The following is a 23,858-nucleotide window of genomic DNA, read 5'->3' on the forward strand; positions in this document are numbered from 1 at the left end:
GATTTCTGTTTAGAGGAAGTATGTATATGGTATCAGGAAGCCTGAGAGGCAGAATAGAGCACTAGAGCATTATTCAGTAAAAGAAAACATTTTTTAATCCAATTATTTGCATGTTCTTTCACACTTCATTATAATGACATCTCTCTATCATTTGATTGGTAATTGTTGTAGATATTTAAATGGAGAGTATTCATTAATACTAAGTGGAAGCACTAAGAGGTTCCCAAATCAGACACCTTTAAAAATTCAACAGATTCATTTTATGTAACTATTATTGGGATTTGAACCCAGCTCATCCAACTCTACAGTTCTATGCTCATCTGTCCTTTCAGATCAACTGAATTGACCATCTCTGGACTCAAGATCTTCCTATTCTGATGAAAAGGAGAATAACTTTGGGGTTTAGCTCCAGGGAGAAATGCTCCATTTCTTTTGGTAGTTTAAACAAGAAACATCTATTAAGTGCTCAATTGCTCTGAATCTGTACCAAATGAAGGGTTAGTACTCTAATCCAGTTTTACTGGCTCCAATTACAGTAATCTTTGTTACCTTAGCAACGGTATAGAACATAGAATACTTGGAAACTATGATATTGTCATCTCTGTGTGCCCCAAAGTTAAAAGTTTAACTGAAGCCACCTTGATCACCAACCACTTGTCAAATTCCCTTTTTTGCATGCTGCATGTTAAGGTGTGTTAAGCTTAGTAACTTTGTCACTACAAGCTTCTTCATAATGGCAGCAAATAGATCAGGTATGCTGCCTCTTCTGGTCCTAGTTCAATCCCTCGCTTTCTCTTAGTCCTGGGAAGTGGATAGGATGCAAGAAGCCTGAGAGAATAGTGACGTGGAATTAGAACTTTTCTCCTACTTGGGCCTCACTTTCCAATCTCTATTGGAGTTATTTATCTCTAAATTTCTCTGTTGAGTGGGAAAGGCAACGGGACTTTGCCTTTCTATTGGTTTAAAGCAACAAACTAGAATGGTTTAGGTAATGAACAGTCTTTACTTTAGAGGGAATAGCCATGCAGCTTCCTGTAAGTAATGGTATATGGTCCCTTGGCATCAATGGGAGGGTCAGACAAATGATCAGATCCTGGGAAAACTCCAAATATGGAGACCATTTAAGATTTTGCCAGCAGGTGGCACTTCTCTCCTATTCTTACCAAATACAGTCTTTCCAAGGTACAATATTCCTATTTCTTTGCTTTTATTCAATTCTGCGGAATGATCTTGAGTGTAGCCAGACCCAAGCATTCCTCTTTGCTTTTTGTAGGGGTGTAGTATACAATATCTGTATAAACATTGTAATACGTTTATATACCTTCTTTCCACAAAGGATTTGAAATTGCTTACAACATACAATATAAAATGGAAAAATATGAAGAAAAGGGGAATATCAATTATTGTAAAGAATATTTAATTTGATTCGGGGTTCCAAGCAGCTGGAGCAATGATAATGGTTCATTGTCAGGCCTTTGTGTGAATTCGAAAAAGAAGAGAAATCCTTTTCTAAGTTTTGAAATACAAATGGAAGTGCTCATGTAGGAAGTTTCTGCTATGCCCCTTTCGTCTTGTTAATCTAATTTTATGTTATTCCTGGCCTATAAAAATCAAACAGTACTTTTATCACTCTATACCTTCAGGGCTATGTAATCGGCATTCGTCAACCTGTCAAGTTTAACTGGATTCGCCCAGGCATTTATATTACTTAGATTGCCCTGAGCAGCCAGAACGCAACATCCTTTAGGTACTCTTGGGTGTGCCCAAACCATTTATAAGAATCCTTTCTTGAAGAGAGCTTTTAACTAGATGGAGAAAGAAGACCTGTGTTTACACCCAAGACAAAACTAGAGTTATTCTGGGTAATGTCATAATCAAATGCTAAATTCGTGTCTTAATAGGATTCTAAAAAAATAAATCGGCAACTTTCATCTCTTTCAAGTTTCTAACATGAAACCACTAGCAATCGCTAGTGCAGGCGGGAAGGGGGCGGACGGGAGGGGAGGGGAGGGACAGGAGCGCCCCTAAACTGTTTCCTTGTCACTGAGTGTTTCCCTTGATTAACTAGAGGTGCGGGTCCGTACCGCCTGAAGGACCAGCGCCTGGCTCCGCCCATCGCTGTCTAAGGTTGGGACAAAGATGAGGGGCGGAACCGCGCGGGGGCGGGATCCCGAGAACCCTACCCGGGAGGGGATCCCAGTCCCGGGCCGGGTTCCCTGCGCCCGGGGCGGTGGCCGCAGCGGGGCGGGCGGCTTTGTGGCGCGCGCTGGTTCCACCGTGGGAGGCGCGGTCTGGCGGAGGCATCCGGGGTCCCAGCGCTCGGCGGCGGGCACCACATGGCCAGCCGGGCTCAGTCCGGCTTCCCCGCACGCACAAACAGCCGCCTGGATGCGTTCCTGAGGCGGCATCTGGCTCCCAAGGTCTACGACGCCATCCGCGCCTATGAGCCGTGCATCGTGGTGTCAGACTCGGAGAGGCACACCTTGAAGTATGTGGTACTCAGCGACCGGCTCATCTACTTGACCGAGAACCCGCCTAAGTCCATCCGGCGGGTCGTGGCACTGCGGGACGTCGTGGCCATTGACTTGGTGAGGCGCGCGGGCTAGCAGGCGGGCTCGGAAGCGCAGGGAGACCCCTTTATGGGTCCCCAGTCCCAGCGTCCTGCACGCGGGAAGGAGGAGGAAGACCTTCCCCATCCCGCCCGAGACTCCGCACTCTGGTTTCAGGACGGGCAGCCACACAGGAAAGCTGTGAATTTTGCTGGATAATTCCTGAATAGAGATGTCTTTTTCATTCTTGAGCTGTTCCCCCGCCCTCTCCCCTTCCGTTGAGCTACAGGTTTGAAAACAGCATCGATCAAAATTAAGATTTATTTATTTATTTATTTTTATTTATTTATGTACGTTAAACACTTAGTAGGTGCAGGCATCGTGCTAGACCTGGAGGATGAAAAAACCAACCAAATAGCACTCTTCCTAGAATCGGTTGTGGGAGGGACCGAAAGACAACACCAAAGCAAATAAAGCCTTGTGTTAAGGGCTATTTATACCTCGCTTACTTTTATTGCCCTAACTCTTCAAGCATGCTAGGTGCACTCGAATAGTAGGTGAATGAATGAATGATGCATAAATAAAGTGTGCACAGGATGCTTGGCAATCTCAGGCTTGTCTCTTGATCCAAATTGAGTTCAGGGCATGCTGGGAAAAGTTCCTGGAAGGAGTGTCATCAGAGCTAAGCCATGAAGGATATACAATGTGACACAACCCCTCCTTGTTCCAGTTTTTAGTATATTGTTACTGTATTTCTTTCCTTCAGGAACAGTTGTATTTTATAAACCAGCAACAGTTGGATGTATTTTATAAACCAGCAACAGTTGGTAGTATGGTCTTTTGATTACTGTTTTTTTCCTTCCGAGTCTCTTTGTCTTAGCTGTTCTCCAGGTGTGTTCTTCCTTTTTTCCACTGGGGACAGATGTCTAGCCTCCTTTTACTTTTTCTTGCCTGAGTCTCTGTGTCCCCCAAGGGAAAGGTTGGCAATACTCTTGATGGAGCTGTTTTGCTTAGAGAATCATAGATTGTTTTGAACATGTCTGTAAGAAAATAATAAAATTAAATGAAGAGAGTTTTTTTTTTCCTACTCAAACTACCCCAGTGGGCTAATATTATTGTGCAAATTTATTTACTTTTTAAAAAAATTTTTTATTGGTTGTTCAAAACATTACAAAACTCATGATATATAATCTTTCATACATTTGACTCAATTGGGTTATGAACTCCCATTTTTACCCCAAATACAAATTGCAGTATCACATCGGGTTATACACTCATGTTTTTAAACAATGGCATATTAGTGACTATTGTATTCTGCTACCTTTCCTATCCCCTACTATCCCCCCTCCCCTCCCCTCCCATCTTCCCTCTCTACCTCATCTGCTGTTGTTCAATTCTCTCCCTTGTTTCCCCCCTCTTTCCCCTCACAACCTCTTATATGTAATTTTGTGTAACATTGAGGGTCTCCTACCATTTCCATATGCTTACTTTTTTTTTTGAGTTAAAGTTATAAGTAAACTTTGCCTTTGCCTTTTTACTTACTACCATTATTTCCATTCTCTTGAGCTGTTTTTTTAAGAAATTTAATTTCCTTTACCTTTTTTTTTTTTTTTTTTTTTTTTTTTTACTGAGAACTGAACTCAGGGGTCTTCTATTGCTGAGCTACATCTCTTTTTTATTTTTTATTCTGAGACAGGGTTTTACTAAGATTCCTAGGCTGGTCTTGACTTGAATTTTGCAATCCTGTCTCAGCTTCTTGAGTAACTGAAATTACTGTCTTTTATTTATTTTTGCAGTGCTAGGGATCAAACCCAAGTCATTGCACTAGGCAAGTATCCTACCACTGAGCTACATTTCCAGCCCTTCAAAATGTTTTAGAAACTTTTAAAAGCCTGTCTGTTTCTAGTGTCTTCACTATAAACATTTATCATTTTGACAAAAAAAAAACCCCACTAATTTTTGGATATTGTTATTCTCCCCCAAGAGAGACAACATATGCATTTCAAGAGTTGTTAATTTTCTTTTTAAATTGTCAGAAACTGGAAAGTACTGTAAACCTCCTTAGGTCTAGAGCCTAGATTCCTCTACAAAGTCATATCATATTTAGTCATGCTTTAATGTACAAGGTTCACCTTTTATGGATGTAGAATACATAATATATCTAGATGTGCTGAAGAAATCTGATTTTAACGTTAGTGATACATTGGATGTCCATCTTGCACAATATAGTTTAACTTTGGAAGTTGTGGTAAGCATAATAATTACTCCAAAAAGATAACCACATTCTAAATCCCTGGAACCTGTGAACATGTATTATTACATGGCAAAGGGGAATTAATGTTGCTAATCCATTGACTTTAAAATGGGAGATTTATTTGATTATTGAGGTGGACCCAATGTAAAAGTGGAAGAGAGAGGCAAAACAGCCAATGTCAAAGTGATGGGCCCAGAGAAAGACTAGACTGAAGGAAGAAAGAGGCTATGAGCCAAGGAACATGGTAGTCTCTAGAAGTTGAAGAAGGCAAAGAAATAGGCTTTCCCATAGAGCCTCCAAAAGATATACTGTACCACCAATACCTTTATTTTAAGCTTACTGAAACCCATTTTAAAAAATTTTTTAGGCCTTATACATGTATTTTTAAGTTTTTTATTCTAACTTGTCATATATGACAGAATGTATTACAATTCATATTGCATATGTAGAGCACAATTTTTTCATCTCTCTGCTTGTATACAAAGTATAGTCGCCCCATTTATGTCTTTTTCATACATGTACTTAGGGTAGTGATGTCCACCTCATCCCACCATCTTTTTTTACCTCCTTTCCCCCTCCCTCCCCCTCCTTCACCTTTGCCCTATCTACAGTTTGTCTACTCTTCCCATGTCCCCCTTCCCAACCCCACTGTGAATCAGCCTCGTTATATCAGAGAAAACATTCGGCATTTGGTTTTTGGGACTGGCTTACTTCACTTAGCATTATGTTCTCCAACTTCATTCATTTACCTGCAAATGCCATGATTTTATTCTCTTTCATTGCTGAGTAATATTCCATTGTGTATTAATATCACATTTTCTTTATCCATTCATCTACTAAAGGGCATCTAGGTTGGTTCCACAGCTTAGCTATTGTGAATTGTGCTGCAATAAACATTGATGTGGCTGTGTCCCTGTAGTATGCTGATTTTAAGTCCTTGGGGTATAGACCAAGGAGTGGGATAGCTGGGTCAAAAGGTGGTCCCATTCCCAGTTTTCCAGGGAATCTCCATCCTGCTTTCCATATTGGCAGTACCACCAGCAATGTATGAGTATGCCTTTTTCCCCACATCCTCGCCAACAGTTATTGTTGTTTGTATTCTTAATAGCTGCCATTCTGACTGGAGTGAGATGAAATCTTAGAGTAGTTTTGATTTGCATTTCTCTAATTGCTAGAGATGTGAGCATTTTTTAAAATATATTTGTTGATTGATTGTATATCATCTTCTGAGAAGTGTCTGTTCAGTTCCTTGGCCCATTTATTGATTGGATTATTTGTTTTTTTTTTTTTGAGTTTAGATTTTTGAGTTCTTTATACACTCTAGAGATTAATGATCTACCTGATGTATGAGGGGTAAAAATTTGCTCCCAAGCTGTAGGCTATCTATTTACCTCACTGATTGTTTCTTTTGCTGAGAAGAAGCTTTTTAGTTTGAATCCATCCCATTTATTAATTTTTGATTTTAATTCTTGCATTATAGGAGTCTTATTAAGGAAGTTGGGACCTCATCTGATATGATGGAGATTTGGACCTACTTCTGAAACCCATTTTTTTTTTTGTTTTGTTTTACAGTGCTGGCAATTGAAAAGGCTAGGCAGGTTGTCTATCACTCAGCTTCACTTGGACCTAAGACCCAATTTTGGATTTCTGAGCTTCAGAACTAAGAAAGAGCCATTAAAGTTGTGGTTACAATAGCCATAGATAGGAAACTAATATAGAAGCATTTCCTATTGTAGTGTTTAAAATGGGTAATCTTTTTTTAGTTGTTGATGAACCTTCATTTTAATCATTTATTTATATGCAGTTCTAAGACTCGAACCCAGTGCCTCACACATTCGAGGCAACCACTCTACCACTGAACCACAACTCCAACCCCTAAAGTGGGTAATCTTTTAAACATTATTTTTTTTCAGTGAGTAATGAATATAATCCTGTCGAGGTCAAGTGCCTTAATAATCTCTTTATGAGTTTTTATAAAATAGTTCAATGATTGTTGTAATTCAGTACATGTATTAAACTTCATAGGATGTATGAAAGATGGTGTCATAGAATTGCTCAACTTAGTACTAATTAATAACCACAGATGTAATTGACCAGTCGGTGAATGCTGAATCCTAATACCACAGTGTGCAGAATTTTCCTGATTTCTGTGTCATATCACACATAGTCATCCTATCCATATTAACTCAAGTTACCTTAGTCATTGCCAGGCAACTTCATTTTCCCCCACCCCCTTTCTCTCTGTGTCTCTGTGTGTCTCTCTTTAAACCAGGGTTCCATCCTCTTTCCAAGGCCACTTTTAAACATCCTCTTTCTAATACCAGTTCTTTAATCACTCTTTTCCATTCTGTATGGTTTTCTTATTTTACTCTACAAGTTTGTCTTGTTATTTAACTTTCAGTTGTCTCAAGTTCACATTCTGCCTTTGTTCTTATTGTCACATGGTTGCTGGACTTTAGTAATTCCTAAACAAACCTGTCTTTATGCTTCTGGATTCCAGCCCTTCTTGTTTGATGTTGGGCCAGATAACTCTATTTAGTGCTTGTTCTATGTCAGGGTTATACTTTAGGATTTTTGATGAAATTCCACTTTCTTCTCTAAGGGAGTGGAGGTTGAAGTAACAATCACAAAAAGTTACACCAGAAGTCTACACATGGTTTGGAGAGGTTAAAAATTTGGAGAGGGGGCTGGGGATTTAGCTCAGTTGGTAAAGTGCTTGCCTTGCATCCACAAGGCCCTAAGTTCAATTCCCATCACCACAAAAAAAAAAAGAAAAAAGAAAAAAAAGTTTAGGGCTGGGGATGTGGCTCAAGCTGTAGCGTGCTCACCTGGCATGGGTGCGGCTCGGGTTGGATCCTCAGCACCACATACAAACATAGATGTATCTGCCGAAAACTAAAAAAAAAAAATAATAATAATAATAATAAAAAATCTCCCTCTCTCTTAAAAAAAATATTGGAGAGGGTGAGATTTCCCTTTTAGCAAATCTAAGCTTGAAGTAGATTTGGAGATCTCAGCAGGTATTTGATATTGTTAATCTCCTTAAAGAAAGTTTCCAAGATTGCTTTGGTAAAGCTTTTCTGAAATGTCAACATTTTCTAAGTTAAATTTGAAAGAATTATCTATAGAGTTTTTTTTTCTTGTGTGCATCAAAATACTATTCTTTAAGCCCTTCTGTGATTAGCTGCATCTTTAAAATATGAGAACAAATACCCAGAACAGTCTATGAGTTTCAGATGGATTCATTCTCCTTTAGAGCCATCTCCTCACCTTCAGGAAATGAGAAATCTATCAACTCCAGCAGCCCTGCCTCTGTTTCTTTCTGTTTCCTTTCACACTCTCCTAGAAATCCCAGGCTCCATGAAACTTCTTGGACAGGCAACAAATGCACCCTTTACATGCTGGCTTGTTGCCAGGCACATTTCTTTCTACTTCGAGATGGATAAGATCATCACACTAATAATCAGTTGTGTCACCTTTTGTTTATGAAGACGTGGAGAACTAGGAACTCCCCTACACTGCCAGTAGGACTTGGCAATATCTAATAAAATTGTGGACTTCTTACTCACCAATTCCATTCTTAATATATGCCTAAAATATGCATAATCTTGAAATACTGTGTCCAAAAATAAATAGCAATATTTGAAATAGAAAAAAATTAAATATCAATAGTAAATTGGCAAATAAATAATATTCAGTAATGAAAAGAATGAGTTAGATTCAATATAGTTATATCTCAATAACATAGAATAGAAAAAAAATTTCTAGAAGCTACATGTAGTATTATGCCATTGATATAAAGATAGGCCAAGATATATGGCTTAGGGATACATATATAATTAGTAACAGTAGGAAAAGCACTGAAGAGAGTAGTTATACCTGAGGAGAGAAGTTGAAGCTAGAAAAGGGAGCATAAGCAACTAACTTTAAAAAAAAATTAAAGCACATATGGCAAAATATTTGCTGGGTTGATATGCAGGAGTGTTCATTACATTCTCTGTGCTATTTTTCATGTTTAGATTTTTAAAATGTCATATACTGTTTGCCCTCGAGAAAGTTCCATTTGCAATTCATATTTGATGACAGAAACACTTAAAAATTAGATCTAGTGACTGGTTCCCAACTCTCAATTATCAGTGATAATGGAAATGAGAATGAATAAAATTAAAATCCACAGAGGACGAAACTCATAAACAATTCTACCTTTACCTAACTACTTTCACCAGGACTTATCTAGAATGGACTTATTTAGGTTCATTGTTTCAGGCTTGCTAAAATCTCTAATCAAGACTGTAAGATGCTAATAAATGAAGCCATGGCCAAATAAGAGGACAGCCCAAAGGAAGAGGGCAAAGAGAAATGAACAAATGCTAAAGTGAATTAAACTGTCCTCAGAACTGGAAATGACTCTTACAGTTAAATAATGGAACTATGTTGAGGTGCTGAGGAAATGGATTTTTTTCCCCTATGCAGTACGTGAACTCATATGACACCCTTAACTTTTCAAGAGGTACTCATTACCCACAGGATTAAAATCTAAATGTCTTAACTGAAAAACATTTCAGTTCTTAACATGAAGAACCTTAGACGGTCCTTGCTCAAAGTGTAGCCTTGCTCTTTGCCCAGTTCTCCCTTGCATTTCAGTCACAAAAAGAACACTCAGGGACCAGACACGGTGACGCATGCCTGTAATCCCAGCAGCTTGGGAGGCTGAGGCAGAAGGATCGAGAGTTCAAAGCCAGCCTCAGCAAAAGCAATGCACTAAGCAACTCAGTGAGACCCTGTCTCTAAATAAACTACAAAATAAGGCTGGGGATTTGGCTCAGTGCTTGAGTGCCCCTGAGTTCAATCCCCAGTACCGGGGTGAGGTGGAGAGGTGGGGAAGAACACTCAGGGGTTGGGACTGTGGCTGAGCTGGAGAGGAGTTCTAAGAAAGACTAAAGAAGAAGGAAAAAAAAAAAAAAAAAGGGAGTACACTCCATTCTCTGGCTATGCCAGGCCCTGTTTCCCTTGGCCTTTGCAAAGGCTGTTCTTGCTACTGCAACCTCCCCTCTTCTCTTAACTCCTATAATTTCAATACCCTGGTGCTCCCTGAAACACTCACCCTCCAAACTAGGCCATGGTCCCATTTACTTCTCCCATGGCACCATGTGCCATGTCATGCTCCTGGTGCTTATCATACTTATTCTCTCCTGTAAATGTGTTGGCTTGTCTATCTCCCATCCACTTGTAAACTGCTGAGGATTTGAAATGATTATCTTTATGTAATACAGGACTCAGCACATAGGAGACACTTAAAAATTGTGTAATAAATATAAGAACATGGCTCATCTTATTAGTATGTGTTCATGAGCAGCTTTAAAAAAATAAGTTAAATAATTACAACTAATAATTTTTGAGCATCTCCGATGTACCAGACACTGCTATAAATGCTTTACATATGTTAATTCTTCCCATCTCAGCTAAAAAAAAAATGGGTTTTATGCTGCATCAGAAGCTTGTTCCTGCTTCTCTTTTAGAACCTGAAGTATTATGATGTTCCACTGGAGTGTCAGAATCCCTCCAGCCTTATACAGCTGTGTGTTCTCATAGTGTAACACATTTCCAGACATATAGGTGGCGTGTGCCAGCATCTGATGGAGGGACAGAATAATGAACCTGAAAAATACACATTTTAAAAATTATTTCCTCTTTTTTTTAAAAAAATAGTTTTTTAGATGTTGGTGGACCTTTATTTTATTCATTTATTTATTTATATGCGGTGCTGAGAATTAAATCCAGTGCCTTATGCATGCTAGGCAAGTGCTCTACTACTGAGCCACACCTCCAGCCCCATTACCTCTTTGAAAAGGAAGGTGGTTTCAGTTCTTATTTTATATTATATTCTCTCCCCAAACTTCTAGTCCTTTTTATTATATTATTTTTTGACTGTAATGGAGATCGAACTCAGGGTGCTCTACCACTGGACTATATCCCAAGCTCCTTTCTAAAAATTTTTATTTTGAGACAGGGTCTTGATAAGTTATAGAGTTTGGCCTTGAACTTGTGATCTTCCTGCCTGAGCCTCCCAAGTCTCTGGGATTAGAGGCATGGACCACTGTGTCTGGCACCAAACTTCTCAGTCTTGAAGTCTCATGTTAGATTTCATATACTGGGGCACCCTAGTCTGGGTGGCTGAGTCTTCTCCAGACCTCACCTTTCCCTGAAACTGAACTTCTTTCTTTTGCATTTTTTTCATTTCTATCTCAGCAACTTTTACACATATTATTTTCCTGGAAAGACCTTTATTCTAGGGTTCAGCAAAATTCTTCTATAAAGGGTCATAGAAAAATACTTTGGACTCTATGTGATCTCTAGCTCATCTCCTCCTCCTTCTCATTTTTCGTCTTTTCCTCCTCCTCCATATTTTCCTCTTCTCCCCCTCCCGCTTCCTTTAAAAATGTGAAAAACATCCTTAGCTTGAATGGAATGGGTCATAGGATTTGCCACAGGAGTGCCTGACCTTTGCTCTACTCTCTTCCTTATTCAATTCCTGTACATTTTCTGGGCTAAGCTGATGTCATTCTTTCTCCAAACAGTTTTTCTTGACCGATCCCACAGGTACAGGTCATTTGGTCTGTTCTGTTCTTTCTTAAGCATCTTCAGTTCCAAGAACATTGCCTGACACAAATGAGAATGTCAATGCATATTTGTTAAATATTCATCATAATTCATCACTTACATTTATGAATGTATTATCTGCAATATACGTTTTTATTCAGCTTTTATTTCTATCTTTGCTTTGTACCTGGGCAGACTCGGTCAAATTACTTAACCTTCTTGCTCAATTTCATCTGTAAAATGAAGATAATACCTTTCTTCATAGGGTTGGGAGGATTAAATTAATGTAACAGTCAGAATAGTGCTTGGTACATGGTAAGAGCTACATAATTCATGTTAGTCATTATTAATAGCCTTGATTCACATATATTAAGTGAATTAAGGCTCACAATGAACCTGCAAGATGGATATTATTATTCTCTCTGCAAATTAGGGCACTTGGCTTTGGCAAATTTAGCAAATGTGCAAAGACAGTAACTATTGTTTTAGCACTGATTATGTATTAGTTGTTATAAAATACATTATCTTGTTTGTTCTTTCTGAAAATTCAGCCCATTAGATGTATCAAGTTCAATATGTTAAAACACTGAATTTCTGATTTCTATCCCCAAATCTATTCCTTACTTTTCTTTATTTCATGGAATGTTATCATCTTTCATTATCTTTGATCTTTTTAATTCCTCACATCCAACTCATTAGTATATTCTCCTGACCTGTCTTCCAAAATTTGTCCATCTATAACCATTTTTACCCCATTTTCTGGTGCCAGCTATTCATTTCCATATCTAGACTATTGAAATTGCCTCCAAACTGATTCCTCTCCACACAGAAGTTGCACTGATCTTTGCATCATAAATCATAAATTATCACTTTTCTGATTGAAAATGTCCATGGGCTTCTAAATTCTTGTTGCCCACAAGAGCCTCCATGATTGAACATTTCTATCTCTTTGATTCATTTCCTAACATTTTGCCAAGCTCTTTATGCTTTTCCTTTATGCTCCAGGCCTTTGCACTTATCATTCTATTTATAACACTGTCCCTCCAGATCCTCCAGAGGGTTGACTCCTTCCTGGAAGTCATGTTTCAACCTCAATTCAGCATCACCTCCTTAGGAATACCTGCCTTGAATATTACGTGCACGTCTTAAGAGCCTCCATGACAGCAGCAATATTGTCAGTTTGATTCACTGTTATATCTCAGTGACTGTAACGATAATACACTGGTTAAGATAGCCCAGGTTAAGCTACGTTGACAGACAGCTCCACAGTCTCAGTGCTTTAACATAACAAAGTTTATGAGACTATTCAAGCCACTTGTCCATGGTGGATTAGCAAAGGGCTCTGTTTATTTTAGTTAAGAGACACTTAGTCACTCATTTTAATATCAGAGGCTCCATCTCAGCACATGCTTGCTTGAGTACTATGGCAAGGGAACACTAACTTGGCAAGTTATGTACTGATTTTTAAGCTTTTACCTATCAGTGACACATGGCATTTCTCACATTTCATTAGCTAGAGACAGGCACATAGCCATGCCTAATTTAAAAGGGGCCAGGAAATTAGGATCCCTTCATTTGTATATTCCATGTGTCTGGAAGGAAGAAGAACAGGAATTTGTGAACAAACCTAGTGCCAACCTCAAATTGCTGACAATTGAGTTCTATATGCCACTTAGGTGTTGTTTGAAGTGCTTAACTTGGAACTCTCTCTTATCAACCCCAGTTAGTATCGTTGCCTTGGTTTGACAGGAGTTTAAGTACTTTGCCTAAGGACATTCACTAAGTGGCAGAACCAGAAGTGAACTAGATAATCTGATTCCAGAGCCAGTGCTCTCAATCTCTAGGTTATAGCTGCTTTGGGACATAGTTGGCGATAAAAAATTCTTTTTGATTAAATGAATCCCCATGAGACTCTAAGCTTTTTGAAAACAGAGACCCATCTTTTATCTCATACATTTCAATTTGGTGTTTTTTAGCAGAAACTCAAAAATACCTAGGATGAATTAATCAATTGCTTCAAGTTTAGGGGTATTTTCCCCTCTGAAATGAAAAGTTATATAAAGATCTGAGACAAGGCAATGAAATCAAGTTGAAAGGATAAGGTAAATATGGATTTGTCCACAAAATGTTAGAAATCAAGAAATAAGAGATGTCCCCTTATATTTAGAAAGTGTATTTTAAATAAAAAAACACTAGTCACAAATATAAATATGGTAAAAAAATGATATGGATACATAGTGTTCTTAGTAAAAGAAGTTAAGACTATTTTCGATAAAAATTACACATATTTATATACATGTGTATTATAATGTATATGACAACAACCCAAACATAACAAAAGATACTCTTTTCTGTCCCAAAATGCCCCTTGCTATCATCATCAGAGACAAATACTGGACTGAGGAGACCATGAATAGGGTTCAATATTTCACTAGTGAGTTTTTTTTTTTTTTTTTTTTGGTAGTGCTGGGATTTGAACCCAGGGCCTCATACATGCCAGGCAAGTGCTCTATCATGAGCTATATTCCTAGCCCACTGAAGTCTTATGAACAATCAATGTTCATTAGTAGTAACAGATATTGATTGGGCATCAACTATGTTTCAGCCTTATGCAAAATCTTTTAAATGGAATACCTCTTTTAGTCCTATTAACTTTATAAGGAAGGCAGTGTTATCTGTCTTTTACAGATGAGGAACCTGCGGCAGAGAAAGAGTGAATACTTTCATGAGATCACATTGGAAAACATGAACTGGAATGTAAATCCAGGTCGGTGTGACCTCAGAGTCAACATTCTTTAATCAGAACTATGCACATAGCAACAACCGACCCTCTGCAAATTTACGGTATATCTGTAGAAGGTTTTAGGTTTTGCAATAGGAACAACATAGTTATCTCAGTGGGCAAATAATGTGGTTTCTGGGCATAGGTTGCCAAGGAAGGAATCGAAGAAGTTATGAACAAAACACCTTTTTCACTTCCCCACACCGTAGCTCTCTTTGTCCTTCAAAGCCAAGAAAGGTGTCATTACTATTACTTATAAAGCTCAAGGATAAGCTTGGCTGAAAAGACCCAGGTGAGATGCTGCATCCCTTTTACAGGACCAAGGCTTGAAATATTTTTTCTCTTAGTCTTTCTCAGATGTAACTCTTAGCCCTGAGGTAATGATTTTTCAAATCTAACATTGAAATAGTGTAGTGAGCCTTTATTATTTTGATAGGGTACTGCCCAATTCTTAAAACTGGAAATTACTTTTAGAATATGTGGTTGGGTCATTTCATGTCAGAAATATTCATGGATTCTATAAACAGCTTATCTGCTCACGCTTCCTTAGGAATCAAAACAGGCAGAATATAATGGGGGGAAAAAACTCTGGTGGAGACTATAATGAGTTTGTAAATTGTGATAATTGGAGGATTTGCCAAGTTCCAAATATAAAAATAGCTTCTACTTAAGAGCAAACTTATGTACAATGTGACATAAGTAATTGCTAATGTGTTAGTCAGCTTTCTGTCACTGTGACCAAAATACCTGATAAGGACAATTTAGAGGAGGAAAAGTTTATTTTGGGCTCATGGTTTCAGAAGTGTAGTTCATGGTTGGACAGATTCATTGCTCTGGGTCCAAGGTGAAGTAGAACATCATGGTGGAAGGGTATGGCAGAGGAGGTTGCTTAGTTTATGGTAGCCAGGAAGCAGAAAGAACAGTAGGAGCCAGGAATAAAATATAATCCTCCAGGGCATGCCTCTAGGAACTTACTTCTGCAAGCCATTCCCTCACCTGCCTATAAGTATTATCTAGTTATCCATTTGAATTATTAATCTATCAAATGGATCAATCCACTGATTAGGTTACAGTTCTCATAATCTAATCATGTCACTTCCAAACATTCTTGCATTAACACATGAACTTTTGGGAGATATCTAATATCAAAACCATAAAAACTAATGTGGTTTAATTTGAGGGAAATCTACTCAAAATGTCTCCATGTATTTGCCATTTTATCAATATAGTCAATCCTTTGGGTTTGACATTGGTCCTCTCTTATATTCTTGGAACTGGTAACAAATTGAATTATAATTAATTAATTACTTTCCTTCTTTTATTGGAAACTGGAGAGTTAAAGTTTACTGTGAGTAGAGGATATTAAATCTGGAAAGGACCATGGAAGTTGAAAGATGTCAAACAATTTATCTCTTGCTAGGCCTGCCTTGTACTACTTAATATCTCATTAAGTGTACTGACCTCCAAACTGCAACCTGTTGATCTATATAGACTTTTTCTATCTGGTATGCTTCTACTGAGTGGATATTAAATTTTGTATGGTGCATTCCACTAAAGTTATGAATTATCAGGAACTAAAGATGCAAAAATGAATAAAAATGAATACCACTGAGCCATAACTCCAGCCCTCCAATTAACATATTTTAAATATTTATTTATTTACTTATTTTGCAGTACTGGTCATGGAACCCAGGAGCACTACAACTGCACTACATCCCCAGCTATTATTATTATTATTTAAAAACAGGGTCTTACTTAGTTGCAGAGGCCATGAACTTAAAATTCTCCTGTCTTAGTCTCCCTAGTAGTGGGTCCTTTTAATTTAACCTGAAGGACCCCTTTTATTATTTCTTGTAGGTTTACTAGCAACTACCTTTACAAAGTATGAATTCTTTGGAATATCTTTAAACAATATTCTTAATGAAATACATAGAAAATTACATATTTATGTAGGTACACCTCATTCCCATAAATAAGGCTCTGCAGATGCTCTCTTCTCTCTCACGGATATAATTCCCACCTTTGAATCTTGGTTGCTTTCATAAAACTGGCTTTGTAGTCATACAGCTTTGTCTTGTCATCCTAGTTCTTCCATTTACTAGTTTTGTGAACTTGACTCCCTTTAAACGTCAGTTTCCTCATTTGCAAAATGGTGTTAATAACCACCTTATAGGCTTGTAGTGAGGATTTTTTAAGATCATTTATGTGTTGTGTTCCATAAACTATATAGTTATTATTTAAATTATGCTTTGTCTCCCACCAAAACTTCTAGTTAGCAATCTGACTCAGAAATATTTGCATATTTATTTGCATTTGTTCTTTACTTAAAGTATAGTTTTCCTCAGATTAGTACTAAATAAATACACTTGGAGTCACAGCTAGTTATTAGATTAAGGTTCTAAGGTATAGTCATATGGAATCTAGAAGAATTGGAGAACAAACTGTAAAAAAGGAAGCTATAAAGTAGTACAAAAAAATAGAAGAGAATATTTATCTGATTTCAGGGTGTAGAAGGCATTTCCAAGCATCAATCAAAGGAAGAAATAAGAGGAAAAGTTTACAGACATACCACACAGAAAATTTAACTTTCTATGTTTTTAAAAATACAATAACATTTATACAAATTACAGCATTATGAAACAGCTCAAAGACAAAGAAAAGCACACATAATTGGATGAGTGAGCTGAACAAAATACCAACTTCTCCTCCTATAATTCAGTTTTTCACAAATTTTCCTCAAAGTTCCTCCCAGTCCCACCATCATAATAATATCAAAGAAAAGATGATTCTTATTTATAAAATAAGGCTTAAATTAGCCTAATTGGGTACATAGGTACAGCAAGTGTTAATTAACCATATTAGCATCTTTAAATATGTTTTGCAAATCTATAGTATTATATAACTATTTCAGACTAAATTTAGGTTCTAAAACTTCACAATGGATGTCAAAAGCCTTCAAAAGCCTCTACTATTTGTTATCTTAATGCTGAGAAACCAAGCCAAAGAAACTACCAGACTTCTCTGGCAGTACCTGTAAATTTGAGTGAATTTTGAGGTCCCAAAAGTTTTTTCTTCAGGTCCTAAAAATGTCTCACTTTGTAAGGCTGGGACTCTTTAAGCAAATATGAGGGCTATTTTCTGGGTGGTGGTGGGCAGAGGGGTTTGTAAGCACTGGCTTCATAAGAACCAGCAACGTTTGATCTTAATGTGGCTTGCTCTTCCTTGCTACATTAACAACCTTCTTATATATGATACTTCATGTAAGCCATTGGTTATACAGTCAATGTGGCCAATTATGTCCTGGTATAAAAAGGAAGGCAGATTCTTACTGAATATAGTACAAGTTTCTGTATTTTGGAGAGTAACGGAAAATCAGATATTTAAAAATTTTCAGTTTTCAAAAGCAGAATGGATTACATATGGGTTATAATTTAAGAAACAGCTTCCTTTTATGTCCCCAGAATAGAACACTAAAACAATATCAATAATATTCCAATTTCCAGTATCCTTATGCTCTGGCTACATTATTCATAACTTTATGAAGAACCAAACAACAACAATAAAATTTTCTTTTTCAACTTCCTTCACTCTATAAAGTTAATTCTTGTTCTGCTGAATCTCGAGTTAGAAGTCTCATGAAGTCATCTACTCGTTGACCTAAATACAGTGCTAGACATCCTGACTCAGGTGTGGTCTGAGACATGTCTAAGCAATGTCCGCACAGCTTTGAAGTGTTAGTAGTTTAAAGTACTGGTTTAATCCTTTTCCAGGAGGCTTTGTGGCCATCCTTTGTTGAAGACAAGTGATCTTTTGCTTAGAGGTGAACCCTCAAGCCAGCATCAGAGTAAAACCAAAATGATCTGTAAAAGTCAGAGAATTCAAATGACTGTGGTTAGTTTATTTCTGAGAATATTTCATTGTGAAAGTTTTGAAGAGGGTCATAATAAGATTAAGGCAACTGACAGGAAAATTTGGGTATTCCTGTGTCATGCAGAGCAAATATAATAAATTTGCAAAAACATTTTAAAAATATCTCTAAGGACAGTCACTAAGCCTGTTTTCAAAGAAATCAGTAAATGTTACATCTGATTTACAAAAATGAAATGAACATAATTTACAATGAGACATGACATAATAATACTAAGATACAACATTTATATAAGCCAAGAATGGAATAAGCATAAGAAAAGAATATAAATAAAGAGAGTTGAAGAAGGAATTTGATATTTGTATTTTTTACTAACTGCATTAATAAGACCAAAATAATCCCTCAAAAAATTTACTAGTATAGAAAATGGCGTATGCAAATTAAAAGCAAGGCTGTGGCCAAGTCAGCATTCTGCATGACTGAAATTATGACTGATAGCATGCATTCCAGTTGTCTAATATGATGAAGCAAAGCACCACCAAGATCCTGACAAATGGGCGGCAAGAACATTAGCAAATCCCCAAAGATTTCCCATAAAACATGCAGTTTCTAAAATATTTATACTATCACAACTATACAAATTAAATCTAAGGAAGGCTGAGCATCTCTTCTGACTTGACAACTCTTTCCATGGAATTTACAATTGTAAGTAGACCAAATAAGCCTGTTTCAAGCACCTCTCTCTTTTTTTTTTAAGTATTTATTTATTTATTTTTAGTTATCAGCGGGCACAACATCTTTGTTTGTATGTGGTGCTGAGGATCGAACCCGGGCCGCACTCATGCCAGGCGAGCGTGCTACCGCTTGAGCCACATCCCCAGCCCCAGCACCTCTCTTTTTTTTTAAGGTGAAAGAAAGAGTCTTTGTGATTTTCTTAGGAACCCTCCAGAAAATCTCTAGGATATTTTAGAGGTAAAAAATATCCTGAAAATTTTATATATTGATTTCTTATAGTTAGAATCTGACTTGGGGAAGGTAAAAGTTCAGAGGTTGTCAGAAGAGATTTGGACTCTTGGTTAAGAGAAAGCAATGGATATCTGAGAAATGATATTTCATTACCTGTATAGTCAAAGTGGCAACAAAACACTTTTTAAATTTAACTAATTAATTTTAATTAGGTATATATGAGAGCAGAATGCATTTTGATTCATTTTACACAATTGCAGCACAACTTTTCATTTCTCTGGTTGTACATGATGTAGCGTCACACCATTTGTGCAGTCATACATGTACCTAGGGTAATGATGTTCATATCATTCCACCATCTTTCCTGCCCCCATTCCTCCCTCCCCTTTGCCCAGTCAAAGTTCCTCCATTTTTCCCATGCCCCGCTAATCAGAGAGAACATTTGGCGTTTGGGTTTTTGGGATTGGCTTACTTTGCTTAGCATGATGTTCTCCAGCTCCATCCATTTACCTGCAAATGCCATTATTTTATTCTCTTTTAATGCTGAGTCATAGTCCATTGTGTATGTATACCACAGTTTCTTTATCTATTCATCTATTGAAGGGCATCTAGCTTGCTTCCAGTTTAGCTATTGTGAATTGAGCTGATATGAACATTGATGTGGCTATATTACTATAGTAGCTGATTTTAAGTCTTTTGGGACCTAGGAGTGGAGTAGTTGGGTCAAATGGTCATTCCATTCCAAGTTTTCTTTTTCTTTTTTTTAACATTTTTTAGTTGTTGATGGACCTTTATTTTATTTATTTGTATGAGGTGCTGAGAATGGAACCCAGTGCCTCACACATGTTAGGCAAGCACACTACCACTGAGCCACGATCCCAGCCAGCCACCCCCATTCCAAGTTTTCTAAGGAATCTCCATACTGCTTTCCAGATTGGTTGGACTGATTTGCACTTCCTTCAATCATGTATGAGTGTGCCTTTCCTCCCACATCCTCACCAACAGATTGTTGTCTGTATTCTTGATAACTGCCATTCTGAGTCGTGTGAGATGAGATCTTAGAGTAGTTTTGATTTGCATTTCTCTAATTACTAGAGATGTTGAACATTTTTTCATATATTTGTTGATTGAATGTGTATCTTCTGAGAAGTGTCTGTTCAGCTCCTTAGCCCATTTATTGATTGGGTTTTTTTTTTGTGTGTGTGTGTGTGTGTGTGTGTTCATTTTGCTGCATATGAATTTTGGCAACAAAACATTTAAAAATGAATGTAGAGGGGGCTGGGGTTGTACCTCAATGGTAGAGCACATGCTACCATGTATGAGGCACTGGGTTTGATTCTCTGCACTGCTTATAAATAAATAAATTAAATAAAGGTCCATTGACAACTAACTAAAAAATGTTTTAAAAAATGGATGTAAAAAGTAACCTGCTTTCAGGGCTGAGGGTTATAGCTAAAAACAAAAACAAAAAACCTCTTTTGCAAGAGTGGAACCACTGTAAAGAAGCACATACATTAAAATGGCCAAAACATAGCTTCTCTATAAATATAAAAATAAGAAGCAGAAGTATATATACTTAAAATTATACTTAAGTAGCCAATGTTTCAGTATTTTCTCTTAGAAATTATCTTGGTATCTTATGATTGTACAATATCAGTTCAAGGATTTAAATTATCTTCAATCTGAGATATTATAAAATACAATTGTGGTCATACATTCCTGTAATTCCAGCTACTCAGGAGGCTGAGGCAGGAGGATTGCAAGTTCAATACCAGCCTCATCAATTTAATCAATATGCCATCTCAAAATTAAATAATAATAGTTTTAAAAAGGCTAGGGATGTAGCTCAGTGGTAGAGTGCCTTGGGTTCAATCCCCCAATCCCAAGTACTGGGGTGTGGGGTGGAATTATATATAATGGTTTTCTATTTTCTTCTCTGTTTTTACATGCATTTTCTATTTTTATTTAAAATGATCTTATATAATAAAAAGGCATTTAAAAATTCTAGAGAATGAAAGTTTGAAATAAGTTAAGGCATTTCTGAAGACTCCTATGCATAAGAGAATTCCTTTACTAACTATAAAATGTCATTATTAATTAAAGCACATCCTCTGAAGACCTACATTGGGCTATGTTTCATTAACTCTCTGAATTATTTTCTATATTTTGAAAAAAAATGTATGTTTATTTATAAAGATATATTTATATATTTTGTCTTTAATATATATTTATATATGATGTATTTATTATATATATTGCAGTGCTGGGATCAAACTCAGGGCCTTTCATCTAACACTGAGGTATACCTTGAAAGTAATTTTTATATATTAAATTTAAGTAGATCCTGATAAGTTTTCATTGATCTATTTTTCTTCAATTACTCTGAATTATAATTTTAAATTGTTATAATTATTTGATATTTCTTTCTTTGTGACAAAGAGAAAGATGAAATGGTGAAATATTTTAATCTGAATTCTAAGTTCTTGAAAAAGGCTATAGTGGAATCTCTCCTGATTGTTGAATTAATGTTTTGAAATATTCCTGTATGGTTCTCTAGATTTACTCTTAGATTTCCAATCAGATATTGTTGCTTTTTTTCATGAAAAAGGAAGTAAGTTATTGAAAGAAAATCTAAAAGTCCTCAGTATTTATTGAGACCTTTTTCTTTTTAAATCAAAATTAGATTTTGATTTAATTGGAGGAAGCAGAACACATTTCCAATAGTTCCCATAGTGATGTTTGTACTTACAGAATCTCTGTAGACTGTTGCAGGACGTTGGCTGCTAAATAGAAAAATCCTATTTTAAACCCAATTAATTATATATTTTGAGATCTACTTTCAAAATGAAGAGTGGAGTGGGATATACTTTAACAAATGAAAGCATGTTACTACTTATTTGTACCAGTGAAAATATGAAAAGAAAGAATGCAGTTTAAACTTGCCTTTACCTTTGGGGGACTTATTATTCCCAAATGGGTAAGTAGTTATATTTGTCTTCAATGAGTTTGATTACTTTTATTTTTCAGGTTGATGATTACCCAGAATTTTTGAGTTCACCTGATAGGGAAATCAACCAACACATTCGTATCATCTATTCTTCAACTGTTTTGAAAAAAGAGTGTGAAAAATCAAAAGGTGTCAGGAAATTCATAATTCCATTTCATCATGCCAATGCTAACAACAAAAAAGGTATGGAATATATTTCTCAAAATGATGTAAGATCAGTTTCTTTATGAGGTAGAAAAGCTACCCAATGTTCTGTAAATTGAAGATGAACTGACCAATCCATTATCAGCAGCTCAGTGGCTGGGCACAATTTGCAGTAAATTTAGGGTATATGGAAAGGAAGGAAAGCTTGGAGGGAGAAAGTAAATAAGGCAGGACAAAAGGATAAAGGAGGAAAGAGAACTATATTCAGTAAGTTTTTGCTTTTTATTTTATTTATTTATTTATTTTTTAGTTTTAGGTAGACACAATATCTTTATTTTTTATTTTTATGTGGTGCTGAGGATCGAACCCAGTGCCTTATGCATGCTAAGTGTGCACTCTACCACTGAGCCACATCCCTAGCCCCAAGTTTTTGCTTTTGTTTGTTTGTTTTAAAGAATGAGTTATAATTTAGATTCAATTTGGTCAGTTCTTATTTAATTTTAATAATCATATTGACATCTACAGATTTCAACAACAACAAACCTGGTAAAGAAGTACAGTGAGAAACCTGAAGGAATGTGAACTTTCCTCTAGGATACTCCTTGATAGTTGCCTCTATAGCCAGCAAGGAAAGCCATGAGGTCCTGCCCAAATAGTTATGGCTATCAAGAGCACTTATTTTTCATTCAGAAATATTTGTTAGGAATCTTCACTGTCAAGGAAAACCAGAGCTGAATAGTAGTTAAGATGGTAAAAACAGATTTTACTCAGGACTACTGAAATAGGGAAAAAGAGACCTTAGTATATATAACTCTAAGTTTAGCTAAAGCTGAACAATGCAGAGAATGTAGAAGTCTAAAAGTTGAGGCCTAGTTGAAAAGCTTAGAAGAATCTGAGGAGCGTTTGGTTAAGGAAAGAATCTTTGTCACCACCCAACAACTATAATACATGACTAGATCAATCTTGTCCTTAAAGAACTCAGTGTCTGTGGCTGGTGATTTTCCTGTTGTGCCCAAAGACAGCTGGAAGGTCCATGGTGCGGTGGGGAGAGAAGGGGAGGACAAGGAGTCAGGGCTCCTGGCATTCACCTGATGCTACTAGAACTGCCATCCTTTATGTTTCACATTTGGGACTTTTCTTGTGAAGAAGTTTAAAAATTCCAAAGAAAAGTGGAAAAATGTAGAATATAATATATAGTTCAATAACAGTGTTTGTTTTCATGGTCTTCAAAGAGAGAGAGAGAGAGAGAGAGAGAGAGAGAGAGAGAGTGGTACAATAAGAATTGTGTATTTGGTCTTTGCCCTCTGTTCCTGATACAGAGCTTTGAAGATCCTTGCAATTTCCCAAGTAATGGGCCTGATTGGAATACTGTTACTCATAACAAACTCCTTTCAATGATACCTGAGTTCAAGTTAATGAAGTGGCACTTGGTTAGCTTCTTGGTAGCTTCAGGATTGAATCTGGTTGTCTGAAGAACTAACTATGTGATTAGAGAATTGGAATTTTCAGTCCTTTTCCACCTCCACTCCTACCCTGACCTCCAGTGAGGGGAGAAGTTCTGGAGACTGAGTTAATCATCAATGGCCAATGATTTAATCAATCACTGCCTACCTAATGAAATTTCCACTAAAAAACTCCTGAATGATGGGGTTTGGAAAGCCAACTGGGTTTGGAGAGCTTCCAGGTTG

The 23,858-nt window shown here is 36.9% G+C and overlaps 1 protein-coding gene across 1 annotated transcript in view; it reads left to right on the top strand.

The window, feature by feature from the left end:
- Positions 1–2,305: 2,305 nt before the first annotated feature.
- Positions 2,306–23,858, top strand: part of C5H12orf56 (chromosome 5 C12orf56 homolog) — an 80,776-nt gene continuing 59,223 nt past the window's right edge. Inside the window, exons 1-2 of the mRNA XM_026392969.2 lie at positions 2,306–2,588; positions 22,047–22,209. Coding sequence (XP_026248754.2) covers positions 2,337–2,588; positions 22,047–22,209 — 415 coding nt within the window. The 5' untranslated portion in view covers positions 2,306–2,336. The remainder of the gene's footprint in view (positions 2,589–22,046; positions 22,210–23,858) is intronic.

The sequence above is a fragment of the Urocitellus parryii genome, chromosome 5 (assembly GCF_045843805.1).
Source record: "Urocitellus parryii isolate mUroPar1 chromosome 5, mUroPar1.hap1, whole genome shotgun sequence".
Taxonomy (NCBI): domain Eukaryota; kingdom Metazoa; phylum Chordata; class Mammalia; order Rodentia; family Sciuridae; genus Urocitellus; species Urocitellus parryii.